We start from the raw sequence: 27,118 nt of genomic DNA, 5'->3' as shown, positions 1-27,118 counted from the left end.
AACACTGAAAAGATGATTTTCAGTGGGGTTCAGAAGCTCCCCTGCCCACCCACTCACTCTGTCACACCTTTGAGTGACTGCCACCATGTCACCTGCAGGGCTGCATGTCCTCCTTCACTCTGGGATGTTCAGAAATCTCTCCAAGATGCTTTATCAGCATCTCCTAGAAATCAGGGATGCAGAGAGCACTTTGGGGAGGAGAGGCTTCTTGTGGCAGCAGCCCTGGTTTCTTTATCAGAGTGTGGAAAGCCACAATTAAATAGCTAAAAGCTTTAAAATGGTCACTTAAGGCTTTTGGGCTTTTCTCTCTCCTGTAAGAATTATTGGGTTTTTTTTTGAAGTGGTGTTTCAAATCAACAGCACTATAAAACGCAGCTCTGGGTTTATTGCTGTAGCACCCTGGTCCCTGCCTCTCCTGTGTCCATCCTTGCAGGCAGGTGGGGATTTAGCAGAAAGGTCTCAGCTTCTCCACAGGCTCTAGACCATCATTCCCATCCAATCCCCTGTCTGTGAAGCCCCCAGCTCCTGCTGCTGTGGGACTGTGTGATGTTCAGTTCTCTGAGAGCCAGACCCTGTGCTGTGAAGCTGTTCCAGGGTGACTGAGCTGCATGGGAAGGGTCTAACAAGGAGGCAGGGTGAGAACAACCCCATGAATCTGCTTGCAGTCAGTCTGTTAAAGCTCTCCAAGGATTATTTTTTGGGGTGCTTCCATGTGGTTTTTGCATGCCTGGTGGTTCAGAGGCTTTGCACACCATGGAAGGGGTCTGGCTCCTCGTGTCAGGATCTGGAAGCAGGGAGGTGTGGTGGGTGCAGCAGGTTGATCACTGACAGTGGCTGGAACTTTGCCAGTGTTGGGTCTTGAAGGACTCTTTCCACAAACCCCTTGGTGGATTTTTGAGCCTTTCTGTGCTCAGACTTTGCTCTCAGCAGAAGCATTGACCCACCCTTCCCCGTGGTGGTCCCCAGGTGTTGACACAAGATGCCAAAACTGAGGCAAAGCTGAACTACTGCAGTGCCCGAGCTGCTGCAGTGCTGGGGTTTTTCCTAAGTTCTCTCAGAATTCAGTGTGTTCAGCAGCAGCTGGGACTGGAGCACCTGTGGGTCTGCCAACAGCCCTACATTTTACCCAGGCTTCTGCTTGAATTCCTCCTCAATCTCTGCCACTTGCTTGGCTGCATCATCCTCTGCTGGTGATAGTCCAGGCCCACGTGTTAAGCTGTTGTAACTCCTGCAGACACATTTTGGTGGCACCATGCTCAGACAACCGTGGGCTGAGCTGGAGGTGACCCAACCACACTTCATGTGTCAGTTCATAAACTTCCTTAACACAATATTTGGCTTGGGCAAAAGCCTGGTAAGTCCACAGATAGATGCTAAAAAATAAACACGGCTGTCAGCCTTTGTCCCAGCCCCTTGACTCAATCGATTTGTTTATTAATCTTTTATTCCAAAGCAAAGCCCTCAACTCCTTAGTGTTTGTTTAGGTTTTAGTGTTGTTATTAGTTTTAAGTTCTCCCTCTTACTCAGAGGTGTTTATCTGTGCAGAGGCTTTAATCCAGCAACACCCTGCAGAGCTCAACCTTCCCTGACCCATCCCTGCAAAGGCACTGCCTGTTCCTGACACCAAAATGGGGCAGAGTCTTTCCCAGAGCAGTGATGTGGTGGTGTTGCCTGAGCTGTGTTCTTCTGGAGCTGTGGCACAATGAGATTTAATGCTGTCATGGCACAGGGCTGAAATAGGGGTGGCTGAAGCTCATGTGATGTTTTGCTTTGTGCTGTCCTTGACTTTGACTCAACCTAGACTCCAGTTTTGAGATTTGGTTCAGGGTTGGTTCATCTCCAGCTCTCCCACAACTGCACTGACAGGGGTTAGCCAAGGTTTAGCCAAGGCTTGAGGAGATGTTGCAGGAGGCAAGTCTGGAATGTTCTGAAGGAGTCACTCTGGATTTACCACAGTGAGGGTGCTCCAGGAGTGGGACCAGTGTTCTAAGTGATGAATTTGGGTCTGGAGTGATCAGAGGATATGGACTCACCCCAGACAATGGAAGGTGACCCAGAGAAGCTGTGGCTGCCTCATCCTTGGAAGTGTCCAAGGCCAGGCTGGATGAGTCTCCATTCTGGTCTAATGGAAGGTGTCCGGCCCATGGCAGGGGAGTGGAACCAGATGGGCTTTAATGTGCCTTCCAACCCAAACCATTCTGGGATTCTGTGATGTTCCTGTGCTCCTTCCCACCCACTGCATCAGCAGTTCCTGCAAAGCTTGAGATGCAACTTTAAACCAAGCTTTAGCACTCCAGGAGTACAGACAGCCTTGCCATGGGCTCGGGAGCCCAGGAGGGAGGAGCCTCTGCAGCCAGGTCAGGCAGCAGCTGCAAAATGTTGGGCTTGCACAACATCTTTGTGATGGACACACGGCCTGGAAACTCTGGAAGGACAGAGGAAAGCAGCTTGTCTGCAAAGCTGCCGAGAGCTTCTTGTGTGGGGGCTCCAGCCCCTTCCCTGCCCCTGGAGCTGGCTCCACCTGAGTGCTGACTGCAGGATTTGCTGTCAGGTGGAAGCACAGCTCAGCCCTGTGTTTTCCACCCTGTTGGGAGGGAATCTGTGCAGAGGCAAAGGAGGGTCTGTCATTAGCTGTGCTGAGGAGGAGGACTGCAGATACACTGGTCTCATCTGGACCATAAAGTCACAGGTCAGTGAGGCACAGATAGAGTCAGAGACCTTGCCAGGGAATATCCCACAGAGAGGAATCCTTGGCACTGTGTTCACACTGGAGAGATGTTGCACTCTGGTGTTCCAGTGTCACTGCACTGCCTGGCTTCCCCTGAGAGGGAACAAAGAGGTCCTGGGGCCAGCAAAGCTCTTGCCAGTCTGGAGCCACCCTTCCTCTCCTGCAGAAATGGGGGAGATGCTCAGGCCTGCTGCACCCTTCCCATGGGAGGCTCTGCCAGAAAACTGGTGGTGTTTGTCCACAAGGAGAAGGAGAACAAGCAGAGCAAGGGAGGAGAAATACTCACCTGTGCAAATTTCTTGTCCTGAAAAGGAAAAATCTCCCGCTTGTCCTAGAGCTGAAGAGAAGTAAATTGAGGCTCTTTCTTCCATGCACCCCAGCCTAGGTTCAAACTGACAGAGGGCAGGGTTAAACTGGATCTTGGAAAGAAATTCTTCCCTGTGAGGGTGATGAGGCACTGGCTGCCCAGAGCGGCTGTGGCTGCCCCTGGATCCCTGGAAGTGTCCAAGGCCAGATTGGGCAGGACTTGGAGCACCCTGGGACAGTGGAAGGTGTCCCTGCCCATGGCAAGGGATGGTACTGGATCATCTCTAAGGTCCCTTCCAACCCAAACAATTCAGTGTTTCTGTGGTCCTGCCCTAGAGGCAGATCTGCAGCTGCTGTGTGTCAGAACGTGTGTGTGTGACATGGCCTGCAGGATTTTGCCAACATTGGCTGCAGTTATGGAATCCCCAGTGAGAGGGGAGATGAACGTGCTGGAGCTCTGCCCGAGTCATCAGGGAATTGAGGTGGAGCAAACAGCACCAAGAAAGCTCTTGCCATGAGCAGAGTGTGGGTTTCCTGCCTCTTCCTCCCTACCCTGCTGGGCAGCAGCTCTCTGCCTCCCACTGGAGACAGTCCTGTTGCCATTCCTGGTACCCAAACTGAGCTGGGAATGGGATATCTGCCTGTTTTAACCCACAGGACCACCCTGATCTGTGCTGGGTTGATGGGCAGCTTCAAAGTTGTTGTCCTCTGTGTAGATTTCAGCTGAAGGGAGAGAATTGTGTGTCCTCAGCCTGTGTTTGCCTCACACAGAGGAACACATTTCCTCCCATGCAGACTTAGCAAAACATGTCATGAAAAAATGAAGAAGTCTTAGTGAGGTTACAGCAGTGAAGCAAACAAATCTCCTGTTTGTGCTGGGGGTGGATTAGCTTTTGGAATTGCCTTCAGAAAATTGCTGCTCAGTTGGCCTTGCTGAGACTTGGCACCCTGGCACTCATCCTGCCAGCTGGGGACACCTCTCATGTCTGCTTGTCTTCTCTTTTACTGATAGACTGAGAAAAGCTCCTTGGCTTTACTACACTTGAGCTTCTCAGTGGTGGCAGACAAGGGCATTTGTTGTCTTGCTCATGCCCTCTGGTGTCACACACAACGGGCAGAGAACACTTCCAGAAGTCTCACACTTCGTCAGGTTCCCAGTGCTACACAATCTTGCTAATGCTGGAGCTTGAAATCAGAATTGTTGTATGAGGAGAGCAGGTGTGAGCAGAGTTATTTGCTGAAATCCATGTACATCAATACACCAGCAAACAGAACTCTGAGTGAGAACAATGTAGAATCACTTAGGTTGGGAAAGATCCAAGAGTCCATCTGTAATCTTCTACTCCAGTACTGAGCAGCAGATACAGATTTTCTGTCCCCTCTGTAAATTCAAAGCTCTTTGTCCCTGGCAGACACAGCCCACAGCTCTGCAGAGCATCACTCAGCCAGAGAGATGGGTGGTCACCCACCTCACCCTGGAGGCCACCAAGCACTGGGGATGGAAGGGGTGGTGAGACCCAGAGCAGTGTCCTTCTGAGGTGTCAGCAGTGCTGGGAAGGATCTGCCCCTCTCCTGAGTGTGTTTTAGAGCCAGTGTCCCTTCCTGTTCTAACCTTGAACCTTCAGGCTGGCTGCCCCTGCCCATCTGGATCCTCCTTGAGCCTGTTTGGCACATTCCCTTCACTTCTTTGCTCCCAAAGGATCTCTTTTCTCACTGTGCCTTTGGCTGAGTGACAGAGCTCCTTGTGATGCTGAGGTCCCCCCTTCAGTCATCTCCACAGGGTTCCCAGCCTCACCCTATTTCTTGTCTTCCAAACATCATAACCTGCCCTGGGAGGGAAGAAAAGACAAATCCACAGGAGGGTGACTTAGAGTAACCCATCAACCACTGAAGAACTGAGCTCAGGCTATCTGGAAGAGGGATTCTCCTGTTTTGTTTCACCTGGAACTTGCAGATCACAGGTAGCTTTGCTCATAGGGTTGTCCATCCTTGCAGCCATGGGGCAGAAGTCTCTTAGCAGCAACTGTTGGTTTTTAGGGCATACAGGTGGCCCTGGGGGATGTGCGTGGCTCAATTCCAATGCCTGTGGCAGGATATGGATGGCTCTGGGGGAATATGAGTGGCTCTGGGGGAATATGGGTGTCTCAGGGAGGGTTTGGATAGCTCTGGGGGGATGCAGATGGCTCTGTGGGGATGGGGTTAGCAAGGCAGAGCTGATGTTACCTGAGGCATCAGACAGCACAGAGACAGAGCAGGGTGCTCACTGCTGTGCCTGCTCTGCTCTCACGTGGGGACAAGTGACAGCACAAGGGCATATGTGCAGCCTACAGCTTTTGGGATGTGCTGGTCCTGCTGTAGCAGGGTGTGGAGCAAGTGAGGGATCCCTGCTTGCCAGCAGGGTGAGTAGGCAGTGAAGGGAGCACGTTTCCCATGGGTGTGCTCTGGCAAGTGGATTTTCACACGGGCAGCAGGATAGACCTGGTGGCTGTGCCTCTGCTTGACCCCTCATCAGCCACGGTGCTTGGAGGCAGAGATGTCACCAGAAGGCAGAAGGGTCTCCAAAAGAGCAGAGCAGACCCTGAGACACTGCTCAGTGGTGGCTTGCAGCAGGTGATGATGCCATGGGTGGCTCATAACCACGTGTGGCTGATACAGACACCTGTGAGTGCTCCTAAACCAGCCCTCATGACACCAAATGGTGCTTCCAGGCATTTAAACAATCTGTGTGCTCTGGGCTGCCTCAGCCCTTGCAAACCCTGGGTTTGGGTAAGCCCTGGGTTGGGTAAGCCATGGAGGAGGTGCTGGTTGGTGTGCATGGATGGAGAGGAGAAGTGGGCATGTCACACATGTGTCCTCTGGGATCACACAGTTCCTTCCTCCAGACCTTCTTTATGCAAGGTTTGGTCTGTGCTCAACATGGAAACAGCATGAAGCTGTGTCAGGGGAGGTTGAGGCTGGGTAAGGATAAGGTGGTTCCCTCAGAGGGTGGCTGGGCACTGGAATAGGGTTCCCAGGAAAGTGGTCACAGCCCCAAGCCTGACAGAGTTCAAGGAGTATTTGAACACTTTCAGGCACAGGATGGGATTCTTGGGATGTCCTGTGCGAGGCCAGGACCTGGATTCAATGCTCCTTTTGGGTCCCTTCCAAGTGTGCATCCTCTGTGCTGTCACAGAGCTCTGCTCCCAAATTCACACACAGAGCAGCTCTGCAGCTTCCTGGCTGGAATGGGGCCACCTCATTTGGGAATCTCCATTCCAGCAGCACCCAGGGATGTTCCCACCCTCTCAGCTTGTGAAATCCCAGAGCAATCACTGCTCAGGGCAGGGAATGCCTGCCATGGTTTGCTGTTGTGTTGCTTGTCCCTTGACAGGAGGGTAGGACGTGCAAGTTGGGGTGGGGGGAGATTGAATCTTGTGGCTCTGATGCCACCTCCACTTTCCTTACAGCAGTCTGGGTGTCTCAGGGATGGATGCTAGGAAGCAGCAGCAATGGTTTTGAGTGTATCCTACAGTCCCTGGGATTCCTGTCACCAATCAATGCTGCTTCTGACCTGGACGTGGTGCAGAAGCTGCCAGGGCAGCAGATTGATGCTCTCTGGGCTGTGGAGCAGTCAGACAGCCCCAGTAATTCTCTCAGACCCCTGGGCAGTCTCCTCTCTCTGGGAGGTTTGGGTGATGGATGGACCCTCCTGGAGCTGGGGGTATTTTTCCAGCTGCCCTGGTGCCTGTGGGATGCAGGCACAGTATGGGAGTGCATGGGAACTTGGTGCTCTCCCAAGGGAAGCTTTGCTTTTGCCATCACCCCATGAGCACCTGTGGGTTCCTCTCTGCACTTTGTGTCACCCCTGGAGCCATCAGCAGGGGACTGAGGGCTCTGTCTGGGAGCCAGGGATGTTCCTCAGCACCTCCACTATTAACTTACATCTGTTAAGGGCTTTATGAGTAATTCCCTCCTCAAACCTTTCTTGCTTCTCCGTGACCTCATCCCAACACCACCATTCCCCAGCCTTCTCTCAAAGCATCCCTAAAATCACATTTTGTGATGTTTTCCTGAGCATCTTTATGCAGCGAGAAACCCCTGGAGAGATTCCCCTTCCTGTTGCTCATCCTCTGAATCTGTGCAAGCCCAGGCTTTGGCAAGCAGAGGAATGGAAAGAGATGAGCTGTCCTTCCCCTCACCATCACACAGCATCTGCAGACAAGTGGCAGGAGGGCACACAGGAGGGATGGAAGTGCTGTGGTTTGGATTCATCTGGAGTGTCTCCAGTCTCCTTCCCCGCTGCACTGGGACTTGCTGTGTTCTCCTGACTCAGTAACACGCTGCTGTTTAATTAACTTTTGACTTCTGGTTTAAAGGAGCAGTGCACAAAATAGTTATTTACTTCATTTGGAAATTCTTTTATTCGTTACCATAATTATAGCTTCCTCCCCCTTTTTTCTTTTTTTTCCTATTTTTTTCTTTTTTTTTTTTATATTTTAATTAGCAGGGGAAGGGAAGGAGGGAGGAGGGGGGAATATTTGCTGCTCTCCTTGTGGTTATCACATCCTTCAAATTACTAAAAGAGGCTGGGATAATAGGTCTGGTGATTATATATAGGCACCATCTGCTCTGTGGCTGCTTCCTATCAAAGTGCAGTTAGGAGAGTGCAAGGAGGATATTTTCTCTCCAGCTATATTAAGACTGTTTCCATCTCAGCTCCAAAGCAAAGCTCTCTGCATGCAAATGGATCAAATGCTCTGTAATCAATGGCTCGGTTTTGGCAGCCTTGTAGCTGTTTCGTTGGGTTTTTTTTAAATTTTGTTTTATTTTCCCCTCAAGTTTTGCTGTTCCCATCCGTTATGCAATTTTATTTCAGGCTGGTTGTTCTGATGTGATGTTTTCCTGTAACCATGGTCCCCCCTGTTTGCTGAGCAATGCGGTCTCGTGTTAGCTGGCGCAGGGATCTGTGCCATAACTCCAGTGAGAGGCAATATCTGAGCAATCAGGAATGTTTTGGAGGATGATGAAGGCAGATTTTTAGGATGCATCTGCTGTGGGTATGTAGAGGAGGTGGAAAGCTGAGCTGAGCTAATTTGGAGCAGTAATGGGAAAGAATTAATACTTGGTTTGTGATGCCAGCCAGGGTTGTCCTGTTGCTGCTGGGGATTGTTGGGGAGCATTGCAGGGCTCAGGATTTGGGAGTCAGAGAATTTTAGAATTCCAGACTGATTTGTGTTGGAAGGGACCTTAAAGAACATCCAGTTCCACTCCCTGCCATGGCAGGGACACTTCCCACTGTCCCAGGCTGCTCCAAGCCCTGTCCAGCCTGGCCTGGAACACTTCAGGGATCCAGGGACAGCCACAGCTTCTCTGGGCACCCTGTGCCAGGGCCTCACCACCCTCCCAGACAGGAATTCCTTCCCAAAATCCCATCTAACCCTGTCCTCTGGCAGTGAGAAGCCATTGTCACAGGGTGTCCCATCTTTTGCATCTTCTCATGGTGGGAGCTGAATGCTGTGTTTGCCCCTCGGTGGCCTCAGAGACCCAGGAGGCTTCTCTTTTCTCCTGGAGCTGGTAAGATTTTATGCTTTTGAAAGAGAAATAGGAGAAGGAATAAGGCATGGCCAGCCCAGATGGAAGGGGAAGGTGCTCAGGATGGGATGTGTGAGTTCCCAAGAGGTGGAGGCCAGAGGAAGGTTGAAACACTGAGGAATTTGTCTTGCAAAATTTGTGCCATGGTGCCTACAAAAAAGGGGGAGTGGGTGGCTTTTTTTTGAATGAGTGAAAGTGGCTAAAAAGAGGCAAGGGAGGAGAAAATCCAAAATGAGCTGGCAAGGATGGAAAAGGCTACAGGTGTGTTTCAGTCTGGGTGATGACTGTGGGATGCACATCACGTGAGACACTCATTGTCCTCATGTGTTTTGTCACTGCTAGAGACACTCCCTGCTCTCACTCCACAGCTTTTTAATGACTCTGGGGATTATTGGATCCCAATTTCTTGGGGCCATTCCAGAGGTTTGGCATTCACCCCTTTCACTTGACTGGTTTAGGGCCCACCATTTCTCACTCCCAGTTTTCCACAGGCTGCTTTGTAAAGGATGCACATCCTCCAGGCTGGCCTCCTGAAATGGTTGTAAGTGGTGGAGGGGTTTCTCCATCTGGAGTTTGTGGTGGAAGCTGATGCTGTTGCAAGTCTGAGCAGGGAGATGCTCCTCAGACCAGGGATGGAGGCAGTGGCTGCTGCTTGAGCAATGAAAGTGTTCTTGGACATCCCTTTTGGGTGGAAAAGGACTTTGGGAAGGAGAGTTTCTGCATCCCAGTGCTGTTTGTCTGGCTTCATTGGTGAGCAGGGGAGGAATTTCTCCCAGGAGCCCATAGCAAAAGCTGTTTTCTGGGATAATTAGGGAGGCTTGGTTCAGCACAGCAGCATTTGATATTAATGGACCAGGATTCCCCAGGGACAAACAGTGATTTTCTGTGGTTTGTGTGTAGGTTTAGAAGAAAAAAATGCATTTATTGGCCTGGACATTGGGGCATTGTGTTTACCCCAAGAGACTTGTGGTTTAGGGCAGCACCTCCTTGCAACATACCCCCAATCCTCCATCCCCACCCATTCCCACCTCCCTGAGCCACCATTCCATGCATTCTTTTGTCTGTCAGTTAAATCCTGGTTGGATTCACATTCTGGATGCTCTAGTGGGAGGCAAGGACCTGTCAGAACTTAGAAGGGGCTCATAAAGAAGAGGGAAAGGGATTTCTTCCATGGGCTGATAGTGATAGGACAAGGGGGAACGCTTTAAATTTATAGTAAGTTTTAAAACTTATTTAAAATAAGTTTTAAATTAAAAGAGGGGAGATTTAGATTAATTTTAAGAAGAAATTCTTGGCTGTGAGGATGGTGAGGCCCTGGCACAGGGTGCCCAGAGAAATTGTGGCTGCCTCATCCCTGGAAATGTTCCAGGCCAGGTTGAATGGGGCTTGGAGCAACCTGGGATAGTGGAAGGTTTCCCTGCCCATGGCAGGGGTGGAACTGGATGTTCTCTAAGGTCTCTCCCAGCCCAAAGCATCCCAGGATTCTGTGAAGGAGCCTGAAAGCAGCTCCTGAGCTCCTGCTGCTTGCTGAGACAAGCTGGGCTTCCTTCCAGAAGCGCATCCCGTCGGATTGCCGGAGCCACCAGGGGCTGAATTTACACATCTTTAGATGCAGCCCCGCTCCTGCTGCCACACAAATGAGTAAATAACAGCCACAGCAGTTCCTGCTGGAGCCGAGCAGCAGCTCCACGTGTGTTTGTGCCATGCAGGGAATTTCAAAAGGCCCTGTGAGGGTTCCTTCCCCGCTGAGCCTCGCATGCGCCGCTCGCAGGGAGCAGCAACAAACGGGTTATTGTTTCTCTGTCCAGTTTCTTCAACAGGAAACTGTGTTTAAAAACACCATTTCTTTAAAAAGGTTTGCTTGACAGTCTTTTCTGCAGTCTGTGCTTCTTCCCTGCTCGAGGCAGCACTCTGCTTGTATGGGGTTTTTTCCTGGTGCAGGGGTTAACACCGCTAATTTCCTAATACCACAATTTTCCTTCTCCCCAGTGGCTTCTCTTGCATTTAGGACCCTGAATTTCACCCCTTCATGGGTTAGAGCAGCTCATAGCTCATGGTTCAGAGGCCAGCACATGGATTATCCAGCTCCTACAAACACAGTTTGTGTAGAAGTCACAGCCACAGACCACAGGGAGATTAAAGGAAAAAAGGCACAAAAAGAGGCTCCAAGGGTTAGGGGATGTTGAGCTGAAAAATGTTCCATCAGGTTCTGCTCTGGCCGTGCTGGAGCTGCCTGGGGCAGCCTGGGGAGAGGGTGAATGAGGTGCCCAGGAAGGAGGCTGGGTGCCAGCTGGGCAGTGTGACCCACTGGCAGCTCTTTCCAAGGGATCTGGGCACAGAAAAGCTGGAAAAGCCCTGGGCATTGCTCTGCCAGCACGGGGGAGCCTTCCTGGAGGACAGGATGTGACTGGGATGGCAAGGAGGAGGCAGAGGGGAGGACTGGGTTGAACTTGGGGTTTGCTTTGTGAGAGGGGTGCTCAGTGTTCCCTCTCCATGGGGGAGCTTCCAGGCTGCACAAAACCTTGTGTGGATTAAAAACATCCCCACTTTTTGGGGTCAAGCTGCTGTTCCAGGTACCAACAGACCAGGAAAGGAGCTGGATGTGATCAGATGCTGCCTGAGGACTCACCATAAACAGCTTTGCAGCCAAGAAGTGCCATTTTAAACAAAAAAAAACCAAAAGAAGGTCCCAAAGAGTTCAGTATGCACCTTGCAGTGCTTTTTCCTTTTTTTTTTTAACTTGCAGTGCTTCTTCCTTTCTGCAAGCACAAGGAGGATGTTATTTGGAATTGTAACCTGATGTATGGACCCACTGCTGGTCCTTTGGGTGTCAGGGGCGTGGTGGGGACTGAAGATATTCTGAATCCTCCCAGTGGTGGGTTTGGTTCTCACTGGAAGCTCTCACCTGTGTGTCCTGTCAAGGACTTTTGCAGCACTCTAAGCCAGATTTCATGAAGGGCAGAGGCAGAGTGAGCACCTTGTCAGCTGTCCCACGCTGTGTGGAGGAAGGTCTGCCTGCAGAGCCCAATTTCTCAGCTCTAATTACAGGAATGGGTGGCTTTTCCCTTCTCAGGCTGAAAAAAAAAATTGGCCCAAAACCCTGAGAAACCACAACACAAATGTCTGACGCTGTTCCACATGGTCCTCAGTGAACAAAAACCCTCTTGAAATCAGCCCTTGCCTCCCAAAATAGGCAGCACCACTTCAAAAGGGAAAAGAGGGGAGAAGGGAAAAATCCCAAAGCCAAGGCTTCAGGGGGTGAGAGCACTTGCAGCCTCAGAGTTTCTATAAGTGTGTTGTGGTGCCTGCCAGCCCAGCCAGGGTTTGGTCTGAGATAAATCCAGATTTGCCTGGGGAGGTCCCACAGGGATGCTCCCAGCGTGGTGAGCAGCTGCCTCCTGTCATGGGGACCTTTGTTGCCATCACTCCTTCTCCATCCTTTTCTTTTTTAACCTGGGAATATTACCCTGAGCTTGATCCCAGTCTGGAAACCATGGAGAGGTTTCTTGCAAGGAAACCTGGTCTGGTGTGGGCTGAGCAAAAAGGCAGCACCAGCTCACTGATTCCAGGGAAAACCATGCTCTGCTCCAGCCCCTGTCCCACTGGACACCAGCTTGGAAGGAGCTGGGCCAGGCAGTGCCTGTGCAGAGTCTTGCAGCACCTGAAGGGCAGGAAAACACTTTAAAACCAGAAGTGGGGCATGCTTACAGGCTGTAGGGGATCCTTGTGCCAGCGTGGGATGCCCTTTGGAGTGGTGATTTCCCCTCTTTGTTTGCCCAGCTCACAGCACTCAGAGAGGCAGCCGTGCCCACCCACCTCCTGGGAGCTTATCTTGGCCCAGAATAACATTTTAGATTTCCTTTTGAAATTAAAGCTTCATATTTTTGTAGTTAAAAGAAGAGGAGGCATGAGTGTAAGGTGATAAACTCACACTTGCTTTTCTTCTGCTGAAGTTAAAGCCCACGTGGGCCATTTATTTTAGCCAGGAGAAGCCCTGGATTCACCTTGGACCATCCAAAAAGAGCACAGAGTGATCAAATTCAGGTCAGGACCTACAATAAACAGACACTTTGGAAATAATTAGCTACATCCTCTTATTTCAAGAAGCTGAGGGCGTGACCACAAGCAGCAACATCAATAAATATTATTAATAAATTATTAATAGATATTATTAATAAATATAATACATATGGGCATTTATTGATCCCCTGGGGATTACAGAGTAAGAAAGGGGTGCCATCCCAGGATTCTCAGCATTTTTAGGGCTGATGGAAATGGGTAAGAGGGGTTGCAAGAAACCACATTATCACCAATAAAAAGCAGACCCTAAAGTGAGGCCAGTGCTAAGAGCCCTTAAATCATCTCAGTTTGGTCCCCAGGTGGTTTCAGAGAGCTGGGGACTTGCAGCATCCTTTGCAGAGGGATTTTCCCTGCTGCATCTCAGGTGCTGTGGGAGCTGACTCACACTTCAGTAAAATTTTGGCTTAGTAAAAGGTGTTCTCTTGGATCCAGAGTTGCATTGTCTCGGGGAAAGAAGTGGAACTGATTTTTGTCCGGTGCACTGGATGGTTTCTAATTGTCCCTGGCCATCTTTGGGAGTTCATTATTTCTCCTTCAGCCAGCACCAGCTTCTAATTAGGGGACATGAAATGAAGATGGAAGAGCAGCAGTTTGCAGGGGTATTGCTGCTTGTGAAGGAATCTGGGCTGGATTGATGCCAAAAACGCCCTCCTGTGTGCAGGGTGGTGTAAGCACTGCTGGGTACCAGTGTCTGCACACACCCTGTAGGAGCTGCATTAGCTGAGCTGCCCTTGGCCTCCTGAAAGGGGACAATTCACCTCAGTCCTCCTGGCCCCTTCTCTGCATCTCTCCTTCATCTGAGGGGCACAGATATTTCCCAAACCAGAGTTTTTCCTACAGCAAATTCAGGGTGAATTCTCTCCCCATGGCAGAGTGACCATGGCTGGGGGCAGCAGGCACAGAAGGGCTCTGGGTGGTGCAGAGCCAATGCTCAGCCCTGCTGATGCATTTTAACCAATTTATTCTTTTTTTTTCCCCTATATTTGAGGGGTTTTAAATCCTAAATATATTTTCCTCCTGAGAGGGTGATGTGGCTTCTACAGATGCTGTTTTGGGGGCACAATTGCAAAGCCAAGAGCTGAAAAAGCTTGCCCAAGACCTTCTGAAATCCATCTATTTCCCCATGGGGATGCATCACATCAGAGCTTTAGGAAGCATAACACTGCTCTGGAAGCAATCTCAGGGTCTCAGTGACTTCTTTTTCTCCCAAGAGACTTCTGGAAGATGTTTGTATAGTTTTTAAAAGGGAAGGGAACAAACTCTTCCCCATAAGCCACCCCAGTGCTTCCCTGCAGAGCGTGGTGTCGGTGTTATGCGTTGGCACAAGAAAACCCTTTCAGAAGTAGGAATTATTCAAACATTACAGAAATCCACAGGTTTTTTTGGCCTCATCCAGCAGCTGCCTGCGGTACCAGCTGCTTATTGCAGGTGGTTAATAAATGCAAATGTGCTCTGGTGTTTCTCTCTCCCCTCCCTTTTGTAACCCCACTAGTGCCTCATTTTCATGCCTCTCCTGGTCAGCAAGATGGCTTTGATGGTGGGTTTTCCCCCAGGCCTGAGCTGGGAATTAAGCCTGGCTTAACCTTTGAGGCAGGGTGCACCTGGCTGGGGGTTTTCCACCAAGACTCATTTATATTAAATAATAACGTGGAGAGGAGTCTGAGTGGTTTTGGTGAACTGCTGTAAATGCAAAAAGGGGATTAAGGAGCTTTAGGGCTTTGGTGCTTTAGATGGAAAAGCCATGAGAACAATTAATTTCCCCCAGGTTTTGTACAGTTTAAAAATTTGGTTTGGAAAGAAAAATTGAGAAGTTTTTGCTTCTGTTTCTTGTAGGCTGAAAGGTCATTCTAATCCCTCTGCCCTCAGGTTTTCCTGGAGCAGGGAAATTTTCCCTGGTTTGCATCCTAAATCTGTACATTAAATTACATACACTACGTTTATGGTTAGACCAGTAGGTTAGTGACTCTGAGTGAAGGAATTTGAATTTTGTTAAGCAAACAGAACAATCTTTTAGTACTTTTTTCAGTACTTAAAACAGAGATAGTCCTAGGAAGTGTTTAGGGGCAGGATGGACAGGGCTGGGAGCAGTCTGGTCTGGTGGAATGTGTCCCTGCTCATGGCAGGGGGTTGGAATGAGATCTGTAAGGTCCCTTCCAACACAAACCATCCCATGATCCTGTGATTTTAGTAGGACTCAGCAAAGCTGAGCCATTCCTATGGATGAGATTGGGAGTGATTTTGGGAGATGTGTAAGTGCTCCTGCTTCAGGGCACAAGCCAGGTCCTAACCCAGAGGGAGAGACAGAGATGCTTCCCTTGGATCTCTGTGGGACATCCCCATCCTGGGGATTTTTACACTCCAGAGCTGCTCGATTGATGTTTTTTCCCTAGAGCTGGAATCCACACAGCACCTTCCCTTGAGCAGCCCAGCATAGCCTGTGTGACCCCATCTCCTTACAGGTACTTCCCATCCTTTTTGCTTCCCAGGAGGCAAAGCAGAGAGCTCAGGGTAGGGCTCAGGGGTGCTGCAAAGCCATCAGCCAGGCACCATGGCCAACCACCACCACACATTTTATAATTTCATTTGATTTTTTTTTTTTAATCTTTTTCTTTTTTGTTTTTTTTCCTTCGGGGGACTCTGCTGCATCCCGGGCCGCGAGGGGGGAATAACCTCTTTGATTTTATTTTTTTTTTTTCAGTTCTCTCAGGCCAGACACACCACAGCCCTTTGAAACGCTCTGTGTCCCTTACCCCACCCATGAATGTGCCAAACCAACCTCTAGGACATGGATGGATGTCTCATGAGGACTTACGAGCTAGAGGACCCCAGTGCATCCCTTCCGATCATGCCCCCCTGTCTCCACAAAGCAGTGTAGCCTCTTCGGGAAGTGGTGGGAGTGAACATTTAGAAGATCAGCCTTCTGCTCGTAACACATTCCAGGAGGAAGGGAGTGGGATGAAAGGTGAGTGACAAACCAGACCCCATCCCCCAGCACCCAGAGGCAGGAGGGGAAGAGCTGCCCCTGCTCCCGGCTCGCTTTGGGGAGAGGATCCTCGTGGCCAAACGGGGCCTCCCGGCCTTTTCTCCCCACCTTAGGGATTTAGGGTTAGGGGAATGCCTTGGGTTTTCTTTTAAGTAGCAGCTGGTCCTGATCTGACGTTTTGCACTTGGGTGCCACTGGGCTGGTTTTGCCCCAAAACCCTGTGAGCTGCCAGCTTTGCAAAAAGTTGGATTTTTTCCATTGCCTGTGGCTTTTGGCTGCGAGTGGTGCTCTTTTTTCTCTTTCTTTTTTTTTTAATTTTTTATGACAGTGAAAAATAGCTTAGAGCAAGCTTAGCAAGCCACGTGTGATTTGCCATTGCAGTGTTTGATACCCACCAAGTGTCTGGGGAAGTTTTGGCTTGGGGTACTTGTTTGCAGTGAATTTAACCTGTGTGTTTCGGTTGGTTTTCCCGTTATACCTACATTTCACAGAGATTTTGGCAATAAATACATGTGGTTCTGGTGGTAAACAAGGCAGAAAATGAGCCCCACTTGCTGCAGTCAAAGATGGAGAGCAAACTTCAGGCTGAGGAGGAATAAACAGCTAAAAACTGGGCAAACACACAAACTGTGTGTTCCTGGGAACAGACTGAAAATGACCCTGCAGCTCTCAGACTGATTTAAACAACTCCAATTTGTATTAATGCAAAGCAGCTCGATTGTGTGCAAACCAGTGGTGTATCAGAATAGGGAAATAATTGTATTTTTTAACAGTCACAGGGTCTGATTTTAGTCTAATTACAGACAAATTGAGATGTGGATAAATCTGTGTGATGTGGGACTGCATTTGGCTTGGCTCTGGATGGCTTTGATGTGCATGAAATAAATGCATGAAAAACCCCTCATGGTTCTGGGGAATGTAATAGAGGCAGGTCGAGTCCTGCAGGCTGTCTGGCCAGGGAGAACTTTTTGGGAGCAAGTGTTTCTTGGGGGAGGCTGTTTAACACTACATTTCTCCAGGTTTCTGCAGAAGGAGCTGGGGAGGAGACCCTGGGGAGCTTGGCTCCCTGTGATCCACAGCTGCAGCTCTGGGATCTGTGTGGAGAGAAACTTCCCAGTGCTGTGCAATCAACCTGTGTGGCCAAATCCACAAAACCCTGAGGCTGTGATTGATGATGATCAATTAAATAACCCCCACATATTAACACATCCCCTTGCTGCTGTGTGCAGCTGGGTTGTGTCCACCCTTCCCCTGGCTGTCCCTTTCCAGACCCCCAAACATGATTGTCCCGTTGCTGACTCAGCCAAATGGATTCTGTCCCCCTGTCCAGGGACGTGCAGAACAGATGTTCACAACCTCTGGTGTCTCTGCCTGCCCTGTCCTCCCCCCTCAGCTGGGTTTTCTTCAGGCTGAACCATTCCACTGCCTTCCCAGATGATGTTTTCTGAACTTGGGGTTGTGCCTGCTTCTCTCCACCAGGATTTTTTCCAAAAAGTCCTCGTTTTATTGAAGGTGTGCTGCCCAAAACTGGGCTTGGAAGCAGAGCAGAGGCTTGTTTGCCTCCAGACAGCATTCCTGTGGCTGTGTAGCTCATCGTCCTCAAATAACAAAGCTCTGTGAGCTGCATATGACCCATTGTATCCCCACAGCTTTCCTGAAAAAAAAAAAAAAAAGAGGAGAGGAGAGGACTGCCCGTTCCCTGCACTCCGATCGTGCCGTTGCTGGTTCCTGCAGAAACAAACGCGCAGCTCGCTGCATTTTTATGGGGCTGCCTCCTTCTCCATCCAGGCTGGCTGCTCCTGCTGCCAAGTCCTGAACTGCAGCCACGTCTCCCTGAGTGCCTGCAGGCTCTTGTGGCTGGGTGTCCCCCCTGCTCCTGCTCAGCTGGTTCCTTCTTTGTCACCCTCAGGGACATCCAGGAGGATCCAGACCCACGGAATGTCACGACAGATCCCCATCTGCCTCACCAGTTTATCTCCCCCAGTGTCACCTATTTCTTTCCTTTCTGTTTATCTTTATGCTCCCATTTCTTTCCATCTATCTTCATGCTGAAGGGAAAATGCCCTTTGGCTTTATCCTAGCTCTTCTCCAGGGGAAAATATGGACACTTGGTTCTCCATAGATCCCTGTCTGTCTGTCCCTTGCCATGTCCCTGCCCATGGATAGGAGTTGGAATTAAATAATCTTTGAGGTCCCTTCCAACCCAAACCATTCCAGGATTCTGTGATTCCTGGGGCAGAGTTTGGGGAGCACCAGGAGGAAGGTCTGGGTAGAGCCAGGAGTTTCTGCTGGGAGTGTATCCAAGGTGTCCTGTGTGTAAATATTGCAGAGTGAGTTGTTTTCCTTCTAAATTTCCTGACAGCCGTGGCATGACTTTGCAATTAGCTGCTGGTAATTGCTGATTAAAGAGTAGCTCTGCAGGCAGGTGGTTCACCCATCCGTGGAGAGCACTGGGAAGTTTGACTTTCCAAGGACCAGGAAATCACCTTGGATGTCCTTGCACCTCCTGGTTGCCTCTTCCCTGTGGGAATGGGGAAAGCTTCACCACACACAACACACTCCCTCTGTCCTGGGGTGGCTGCTTCTCCCCAGCCTGCTCCCAGGATTGCATCTCTGCTGGCAGGGGGCTCTGGGACCATCACCCTCCCCAAAATTGATCCAGACAGGCTGATGCAAAGGCAAAGAGCTGCTTCTGCAAAGGTTGGAGATGGGTTTCCTGCAGGGTTCAGTATCTGTGTGAGGTTGAATCTCTCTTCTGGAAGCATCCCTGTGGGCTTTGCCATTGGCATGGATGTGTGCCAAAGGCAGGTGTGCCATGGGGATGTGGGATCAGGGAGACTTTTAATGTGCTGTCACTAGAATGCTGTGGTTTTGTGTTGAAATGATGATGAAATTTGAGCCTGTGCTGGAAATGGGGCTTTTTGCTAGGAGGTTTTTATTTATTTTAAACAGAAATCAGTTTAAGAGGGTGCTGGTAGCAGAGTTTGGGACTGTTGCATGTCAGAACTTTTCCAAAACTCTGAATTTCAGCCCATCTGTGCTCAGTCATTGCTTTTCCCCATGTTTGGTGTGGGGTTGATCTCCTGTGCAGCACTTGAGGAATTTCACTGAAATGTGAATCTTTCTGTGTGTCTGGGATTTGGGGAGTGTGAGCAAAATGCAGCATGCTGGGATTGTTTGCATCCTCTGCTTGGATGCAGGGTGGGTTTGGGATCAGCCTGGGCAGCAGGAGACTTCTGGCAGATGTATGGATTGCCTTGGAACCAAACCAAGGCCCTTCCTGCCCTGTCCCTTCCAGAGATGAGGCCTTGCTTCAGGAACAGGTCATGGACAATCCTTGGCTTGCAGGTGGTGCTCAACAGTGTGGGACTTTCTGGACCCACACCATGAGATTCCCAGCAGTGGGAATGAGCTCCCCAGTGTCTCACTGGTAGGGAAGGGGACAAGGACTATGGACAAGGCATTGCTGGGAGCAGAGCACATCAGCTGGGAAGGCTGTGGCACAGCTCCTGTGGGGTTGTAGGTGCTGAATAAATCAGGTCTCAATTTGGCAAAGAATTTCAAGCCTTTATAAATGAAAAACCTTGTCACAGGCCCAGTGCTGTGCTGCAGCACAGACACCTGCAGGGCCCCCCTCCCTTGTGGGGTGTCACCACACACCCCCAAACCTTCAAAACCCTGCACAGCTGCTTGTTGTCACATTGCCTTCTCCATGGAGGGCACCTCATCATGGTTTTGAATATCACAGAGGAAGGATTCCCCTCACAGGTCCCTCACTGTGAAACCATGTTGATGTCAGGAGGATAAATGTATTTTTGGGTACCCCTCCAGCTGGGCATAGAGGTGCTACACTGCAGAAACAACTGGGAAGGAAGAAGTCATTTCAGTCAGGGCATTTCAGGTCCCAAATCACCCTTTGAAGCAGGGTGTGGGGCCATCTTTGATGGCACATCATTTTTCCATCCCAAACCCATCTCTCTAGTTCCGTTTAAGCAGCCAGTTCCATTTTCAGCACATGCCACCATCCCTCAGGCCATAAATCAGTGTCTGCCATCCACAAAACAGCCCTTTGCTTGTCCTGAGCTCAACCACCCCATGAGCTTCAGCACTTCCCATGTTCCTGGGAAAACAGCAGTGAGGAGCTTGGTGTGCAGTGCCACAATGCCACTCCCCATGGGCTAAATCCCAGTGGCTTTCCCATGGAAACACAACTTCTGAGGATGTGGGGTTGTTGTTGTTGTTCCCCTCCTCCTCCAGGGGCTGGTTCCTTGCCCCATCCACATCCACAGCCCTGTGTCCCCATCCAGGGGCTGGTTCCTCCTCCCATCCACATCCCTGTGTCCTCCCAGAGGTCCATGAAGCTCAGTGAGGTGTCCCTTGGGATGCCCCTCGTGTTGATGTTGATGCTGTTGCTCGTGGTTGTGCCATTCCATGAATTCAGAGGAGCTCTCCTGTCCTTCCTTTGTGCTGCAGATGTCCCAGCCTGGCTGAAGAGCCTCCGGCTGCACAAGTACGCCGCCCTCTTCTCCCAGATGACCTACGAGGAGATGATGGCCCTCACCGAATGCCAGCTCGAGGCACAAGTATGTCCCACCTCACCTGGGGGGTGACAACTTCCAAAGTCCCTTCATGTGTCTTCCCATGGTTGGAAGAAAAAGGGAAATTGGATATTGGGGAGTGAAATAATTTCGCATTGTACCTGAAAAAAATCTCACATTATCCCCCTGTTGTTGCTGGAGTCCCAGCATGGAAGTCCCACCACTGGGAGCTGTGCTTGGGGTTTTTTTTCCCAGCTGGGATTAAGTTTAGGAGTTTCAGGGGTAGCCAACTCCCCTAAAGGCAGTGGGGTTTTGATCACTGACTGCCTTTGAAAATGTCATAGACTCATAGAATATTGCTGGTTGGGGTGGGAAGTGACCTTAAAGATTATCTGGTTCCAACCCCCACTGCTCTCAGGTTCACATCTGCATTATCCTTGGGATAAAGAGGAATGGGAGCACCATTGCTCTCCATGTGTGAGGTGCACCAGGGAGGGAGAGACCAGCTGGAAATCTCTATCCTCAGCAAGGCTCTGGGTGGTTTTCTATGTCCCCCACAAATCCCTGCACTCAAAAATGTAACTGATTTCTAGCAGCCCTTTCTGTTTAGGAGAGGAAGGGTTTGGGTTGGGCCAGCTGCCCTGTGGAAGTGTTAACATCAAGTTTTGTCCTGCTTTTGTAGAACGTTACCAAAGGCGCAAGACACAAAATAGTCATCAGTATCCAAAAGCTAAAAGAAAGACAAAACCTGCTCAAATCTCTAGAAGGGGTAAGTAACCACAACCATCTTTGTATTTCTTGTGTTTTCAAGAAGCCAGGAATTAATTCTGGGGTGAAGTACTCTTTGCTTACACGTATTGTGGGGATCTGATGCAATGTGTTTCACAGAATTCCAGAATGGTTTGGGCTGGCAGGGGCTTAAAGTCTCAACCCTCTGCCATGGTGAGGGAGACACCTTCCATTAGACCACATTGCTCAAAGCTGTGTCGTGCACAGTGGGTCCTAATGCATCTCCCACACCTCTCACAGCTGGCATGGATGTACCCTGTAGCCCTGGCCAGCTCCAGGGTGCTCAGAAAGACTTGATCATTCCTGGAACATCATATGGGCACCGTGTCCTGGGATAAAACACCAAAGACCCATATCAGTGCCTGAACAGCAACTTGAATTTCCAAGGAGAATAAATAGAAACTTCTTTATGACTTCAACAAAAGCTGAAACCCTGCAGGAAGGGCTTTTGGGGAATTAGCAGCACCACAGCCTGGCTGGGAGCAGCTCACCAAGCTCTCCCTATTTATTATGGCTGTATTATATTATACTTAATTGCACCATCTTCAAACAGCAACTTGCAGAGCCTCCCACTAGGGGCTTTTAAATACTTCTGTGGTGTGTTGCTATTTATTGGTGTTTTCCTTAGCTCACTGCTTCACTATTTATTTATAATATGGGCTTGTGCTCAGAGTATGGCAGGAGCTAATAAAGCCATATTTACCTCTGTTATTAATAATAACTATTAAATCCAAGAGCTGGATGGAGCTGGCTGCAGCCCTGTGTTTTCCAGGCTATTGCACAGCCTCTTCCTCCACTCCTCCACTGGGATTTGGGAATCTGGTATTGATTGAGTGGTGCTGTGCAGGAGCTGGAGCCCAGCTCAGCTGGCACAGCCAACCAGGCACGCTGTAAAATACAGGAGGAAAGTGGCAGGGACTGGTTTGGAGCCCTCTGGGGTGGGTTTGGGCTGTGGCACTGTGACCCTGTCCTGCTCTGCTGGGGCTCAGAGCTGCCTGTGAGCTGCTTTCCCTGGGAGGAGATGTCTCTGCTTTTCCAGGCTTCCCATCCAGTTTTTGCTAAACAAAAGCATGTGTGGGACTTGATGTTTTTGGGCAGTGTCTCACTGCTAAATACTGCTGCTTTCTTGGAAAGAGCTGCTCCACCCCTCTCTGTTAGTTAGCAGGGCAGTATTTTCTTCCAGAAAAATAGTACCCAGCAGACTGACACCAGATCTTTGTGAGAAATGGAGCTGAGACGTCCAAGAGTGAGCTGGGAATGCAACAGGAGTTAGAATCAACAACTCTTTCAGGGCTTGCAGACATCCCATGTGCCCACTTAGTGTCCCTTCCTTCAGCACATCAGGATTCACTCCAAAAGTTGCCTCTTTCCAAGCAGTGTCCCATGAGCCAGACTGTGCAGGAGCCTGCAGTGAGCTGTTCTGGTCCAGGCCACATTAAAAACAAAATGCACTTATTTCCCATCAGTGGGATGAGGATCTGACCATAGAAATGGAGTTCTTGATCCACACCAGGAGTGAGGCTGGGGTGCACCCAAATTCTCTCCCTCGTGGGTGGATCTGCCCCAAGATCTCCAAGCTGAAAGGTTTTGCTGTGGGAGTTTCAGTTCTCTTCTGTCTGACCACAAATCACCTGCTCCCCTTGAAACCCTCCCAGTGCCCTCTGCATCCACTCCCCAGCCCATCCCAGAGTGGACAGGGATGTCCCCACAGCTGCCACAGGACAGGCTCCTGCATCCCAGCATGGTCCTGGGCTCTGAGATGATCCCAGAGCATGAGGATGCCATGGCAAGCAGTTTAGGGGCAGAGCAGTTGATGGGAGCCAGGCTTGAAGGTGGTGCTGGAAATGGGAAACGAGCCCATATTAATGTAATTCCAGTGAAATGGAACTGAAATGTTGGGATTGTAGGATTGCTGGGGAACCAACAAATATATTTTTGCCATCTGCTCTGTCAGAACCACATCTGACTCCTTCCAAGGCTCACTGGCACAATGGGACAGGTCTCCAAGGGCTGCTTTTCCTTAGGAAAAGCCAAAGCCTCCTTTTACTATCAGCTCAGCACTCAACGATGTGATATATTTTTAAAATACACAAAATACTTGACATTTTAAAATATATTTTTGCTGCTCTGGGCATCGAAATCTCCCAGGCTCAGTCACTTCCATGGACTTGCCATTTCCCTGGTGGAAATGTGGAAATGTTGTTGTTGGGTTTGGGTCCCAGTGGTTGATGGGGGCACATTTATCTTCGAGGATTCAGGTCTGAGCACATCCATGGATAGTCAGACACAGTCCCTGCAGCACTCTCCTGATAAAAGAAAATACCTGATGAATGAAACGTGGCTGTAGACTGTGGAATGCAGCAGGATCCTGAAGCAGGAGCAAAGCTGGGAATTCTCAGGGGGTCACAGGAGGGGTGCTGTTGTCCCAGCAAAGACAAACCCTCCTCTCTCCACTTCCACCCACAGGACATCCTGGAAGGCGGCAACTTGCGTGTCCCGCTGCAGGAGCTGCACCAAATGATCCTCACCCCCATCAAAGCCTACTCCTCCCAAAACTCGAGCACGGAGGAGCACAGCCGGGAGGTGGACTCGCACCACGGCCACCCCTCCTCCCTGCTGGGCTCGGACAGGGACAGCCAGGGCTCGGACTGCAAGGACTCGGCGGCCGCTGCCGGGATGCAGCAGCACCATCTGCCGGGATGCGAGGGCGAGTCGGGAGGGGCCCCTTTGCCCGAGGGCGACCTGCCCGGGCAGTTCACCCGAGTGATGGGCAAAGGTGAGCAGCTGCCTCTTGTGCTCTGTGACCTGGTGACAAATCACCCCAGGGAGGAGTTTCCCTGAGCTTTTCCCTTCCCGCCTTTCCCTGAGCTCATGCAGGTCCCAGTCTCATCACCAGGGAGGAGTTTCCCTGAGTTTTTCCCTTCCCACCTTTCCCTGAGCTCCTGCAGGTCCCAGCCTGAAGGGTGATGGTTTTTTGAGGTCCTGTCATGCTGGGGTTAGAGGTAAGATAGGGCAGGTAGGCTGGGATTTTGGGGAGGGGCAGCAATGGCCCAAGCTGCCTGCCCAAGGTCCAGGGTGGATGGCATGCTTTCCAAACTCCAGGTCCAAGGTGTAGCATCCTCTTGCATCCTCTCCCTGCCCCAGATCAGAGGCAGAAATCACAACAACTTTTCCCAAGGTCAGGAGTGGAAGATGTCCTCTCTCTTCCCATCCAGAGCCCTGGGGTCATCCCACTGACCCAGAGGTGTTTTGAGCAGCATCCCTTGGACTTACTCTGCTTGGAGCAGGGTAGCAGTGGTGCATGGGCTGGAAATGAGCCATTTGGAGTGCAAATCAGTGGGTTCAAACCCCTTTTTGTGCCCCAGTTTGGATCCAGGATACTCCAGTGCCATTCCCTGTCGAGTGCAGGGTGTGCAGCTTTGCATCAGGGATAACACATTGGGAGGTAACAGGAGCAAGCTGAGGTGGGGCCTGACCTCCTGTGCAATATTCAGGGCTCTTGGAGCAAATCTGTGTGAGCTTGGATGTGCCCTAACCTTGCTGGTGGCACCTGAGGTGTCAGTGCTGGCTGCATGGAGGGAGATCTCCCTGGGGAAGAGGAAAGGGGTTCTCATCTGCAGGAGACTGGGAACAAGAAGAACCTCGTTGGGGTGCCACAAAAATATATCAGCCTTGTCTCTATTTCCAACCGTTCTTGCCAAATAATAGCTGAGATTTTTTCTAAAATAGCTGAGATTTTTTCTACACAGGCACCTGGTGCAGAATTTGTCCCCAGCTGGTTCCCTGCAGAAACAGCCACATGTGGGGCTTTGGCCACATTTTATTCCTGTAACAAATGTCAAAGTGTGGCACAAGCCCTGCCAAGATGTGGTGTCCTCCTGGACCCCCAGGCATCCCTGCCCAGGGGTTTACAGCAGGAGAAACTCATTCCTCTGTCAGCTCATTCCCACTACCTTCAATGACATCATTCCAAAAGAGGTTAAAATACATCAGGAAAGATGGGAATTTACCACTCTGCAGTGGGGGCAGATTTTGGCCATAGGAGAAGGAGCTCTCTTGCCTATGAATAGGGATTAATCCTGTGCCCCTGAGTTGCTTAGGTCTAATTTTGGGGACTCCAATGGTGCTACTCTGGATTTACACCATCATAACAGAGAACAAAATCTGGCCCTAAATATAGGACGGCATGGCAGGAATTGGGGAAGGGCGTTTTTTCTCACTGATGAAAAACCTACTCGTGGTTACAAGGGAAACAGGATGTCCAAGGTGGTTGTGGGACCCCTCCTGGGCCCCATCCTGGTGTCCCCATCCCCATTTCCCTTCTCTTGTTCTTTTTTTTTTTCCAGTCTGCACACAACTTTTAGTTTCCCGACCCGACGAAGAGAATATAAGTTCCTATTTACAGCTCATAGACAAATGTCTAATCCACGAGGTGAGTCGTGTCAGATCATCTAAAACTGTTGTTCTCATCACTTGGAAACTGTTTCCAAAGTGTCTGTTTATGTAAACCACTGGGTTTCTAACACAAATATTTTTGGGGGGTATTAATAGTAATTCTGACAGAGCAGGCTTGGAGCAGGCGGTAGCTCCAACGTGGTGCATGGAAATGTTGCTTCCCCCCACGCTGCTTTAATTGCCAAGGCCTGGAGCTGGGAAATTCATCTGGCTCGTGACAGTCCCATCAGCAGCTGGATGAAAGCAAGAATCAGTCCCATCAGCAGCTGGATGAAAGCAGGAACCCTGGGATGAACGTGCAGGCGGTTCCCATCAGACAGACCCGGCGATCCCTCGGCGTTGCCTCCTCCCGTTTTGCACCACGTGCTCTTGGGATTTTGCAACAGGGATTTTCCGTCTGTTCCTGCTCCCAGAGGATCTGCCTTGGCTGGGTGATGGCTTGGGATGGCCCAGGCTGTGCCACAGGGCTCTGGCACGCTCCTGCCTGGTGGCAGGAGGGATGGCCAGTGTCCCTTGTGTCCTGCAGTGTCCCCTACCTGCCCTGGCAGTACCTGGAAGAAGCTGCTTCCATCACCTGCCTGTATGGGAGCAAAAGTGGTGGAAGCTGAGGACCAGAGAGCAAAGCCAGGAGGACACAGAACTTTTCCCAAAGTGCCTGCACCTTTCCCAGCAGAGCCACCCAGGTCCCAGGAGCACCCTCTGCGCTGGCTCTGGCGCAATCAGCGCCAGGAGAGAGCATCTCCTCCTGAGCAGCTCAGAGCAATCAAGTCAGGCACTAATTAGCCTCCAGATTGTCCTCTGGAGACTTCTGCTGCTCTCCAGCAGAGACCTAGGGTGTCTAAAGTTAGCAGTGGTGGCACGTGGGTGTCCCTGTCACCCACGCCTCCTGCCTGGAGCCCTGGGAGCAGCTCTGTCACTGCCAGCTCTGTCACTGCCAGGGTGACCTTTGCAGGGAGCCTGGTGGGTGACAGGCTCACCCTGGGTGACCTCCCCTGAGCCTGTCAGTGCCAGGATCACATCCAAGCTCTGCCCAGCCCTGAGGAGGAGGGTAGAATGCAGAATGCCACGGGGCAGCTCAGCTTTCCAAATCCCAGCTTTGCTCACCCTGGCAGCATTTCTAGAGCCACATCCAGGTGACAAGTGTCACCACCCGTCTGGACCCACCATCAAAGCCTCGCTCTGCCAAAAGGAGTTGGCAGTCTTGAGGCAGAGCTGGGCTGTCACTCTGGGACACAGGGAATGCTGCCAGAGCATTTTCTCCACCTGAGATGAGCAAATCCTGAGGAAAGACCACTGTTTCCCCCTGGACTTTCTGATGGTGCTCAACTCACCCCATCACCTTCTCCAGCTGCTTTTCTTTACCCACACTCCCACATGCACAATCCCTGCTGGCTTTGTCCAGAAGAATATTCATCCATTTCCTCTTTTTTTCCTCTGGCTTTTTTTTTGGGCAGGCGTTTACAGAGATCCAGAAGAAGAGGCTGCTGTCATGGAAACAGCAGGTGCAGAAACTCTTCCGGTCTTTCCCTCGGAAATCCCTCCTGGAGCTGTCGGGCTATCGGCAGCAGAGGAGGTACGTGGGAACATGAGCCAGCAGTGGGAACATGAGCCAGCAGTGGGAACATGAGCCAGCAGAGTGCCTTGGTGGCCAATATGAGCCAGCACTGT

General features: G+C 50.6%; 1 protein-coding gene across 3 annotated transcripts in view; it reads left to right on the top strand.

The window, feature by feature from the left end:
• Nucleotides 1-27,118, top strand: part of SAMD4A (sterile alpha motif domain containing 4A) — a 98,637-nt gene that overhangs the window by 62,881 nt on the left and 8,638 nt on the right. For 2 of the 3 annotated variants that reach the window (XR_004082939.1, XM_005417965.2), the window contains exons 3-8: nt 15,384-15,647; nt 20,142-20,251; nt 20,889-20,975; nt 23,462-23,771; nt 25,342-25,427; nt 26,905-27,023. Coding sequence is in view for 2 of the 3 variants with exons in the window: in XM_005417965.2 (XP_005418022.1) it covers nt 15,384-15,647; nt 20,142-20,251; nt 20,889-20,975; nt 23,462-23,771; nt 25,342-25,427; nt 26,905-27,023 (976 nt within the window). In the remaining variant the exon portion in view is untranslated. The remainder of the gene's footprint in view (nt 1-15,383; nt 15,648-20,141; nt 20,252-20,888; nt 20,976-23,461; nt 23,772-25,341; nt 25,428-26,904; nt 27,024-27,118) is intronic. The other variant, XM_005417966.2, reaches the window with a different exon arrangement.

The sequence above is a fragment of the Geospiza fortis genome, unplaced genomic scaffold, assembly GCF_000277835.1.
Source record: "Geospiza fortis unplaced genomic scaffold, GeoFor_1.0 scaffold23, whole genome shotgun sequence".
Lineage (NCBI taxonomy): Eukaryota > Metazoa > Chordata > Aves > Passeriformes > Thraupidae > Geospiza > Geospiza fortis.
Note: the sequence above shows the minus strand (reverse complement) of the source record. Positions and strands in the feature narration are given on the sequence as shown.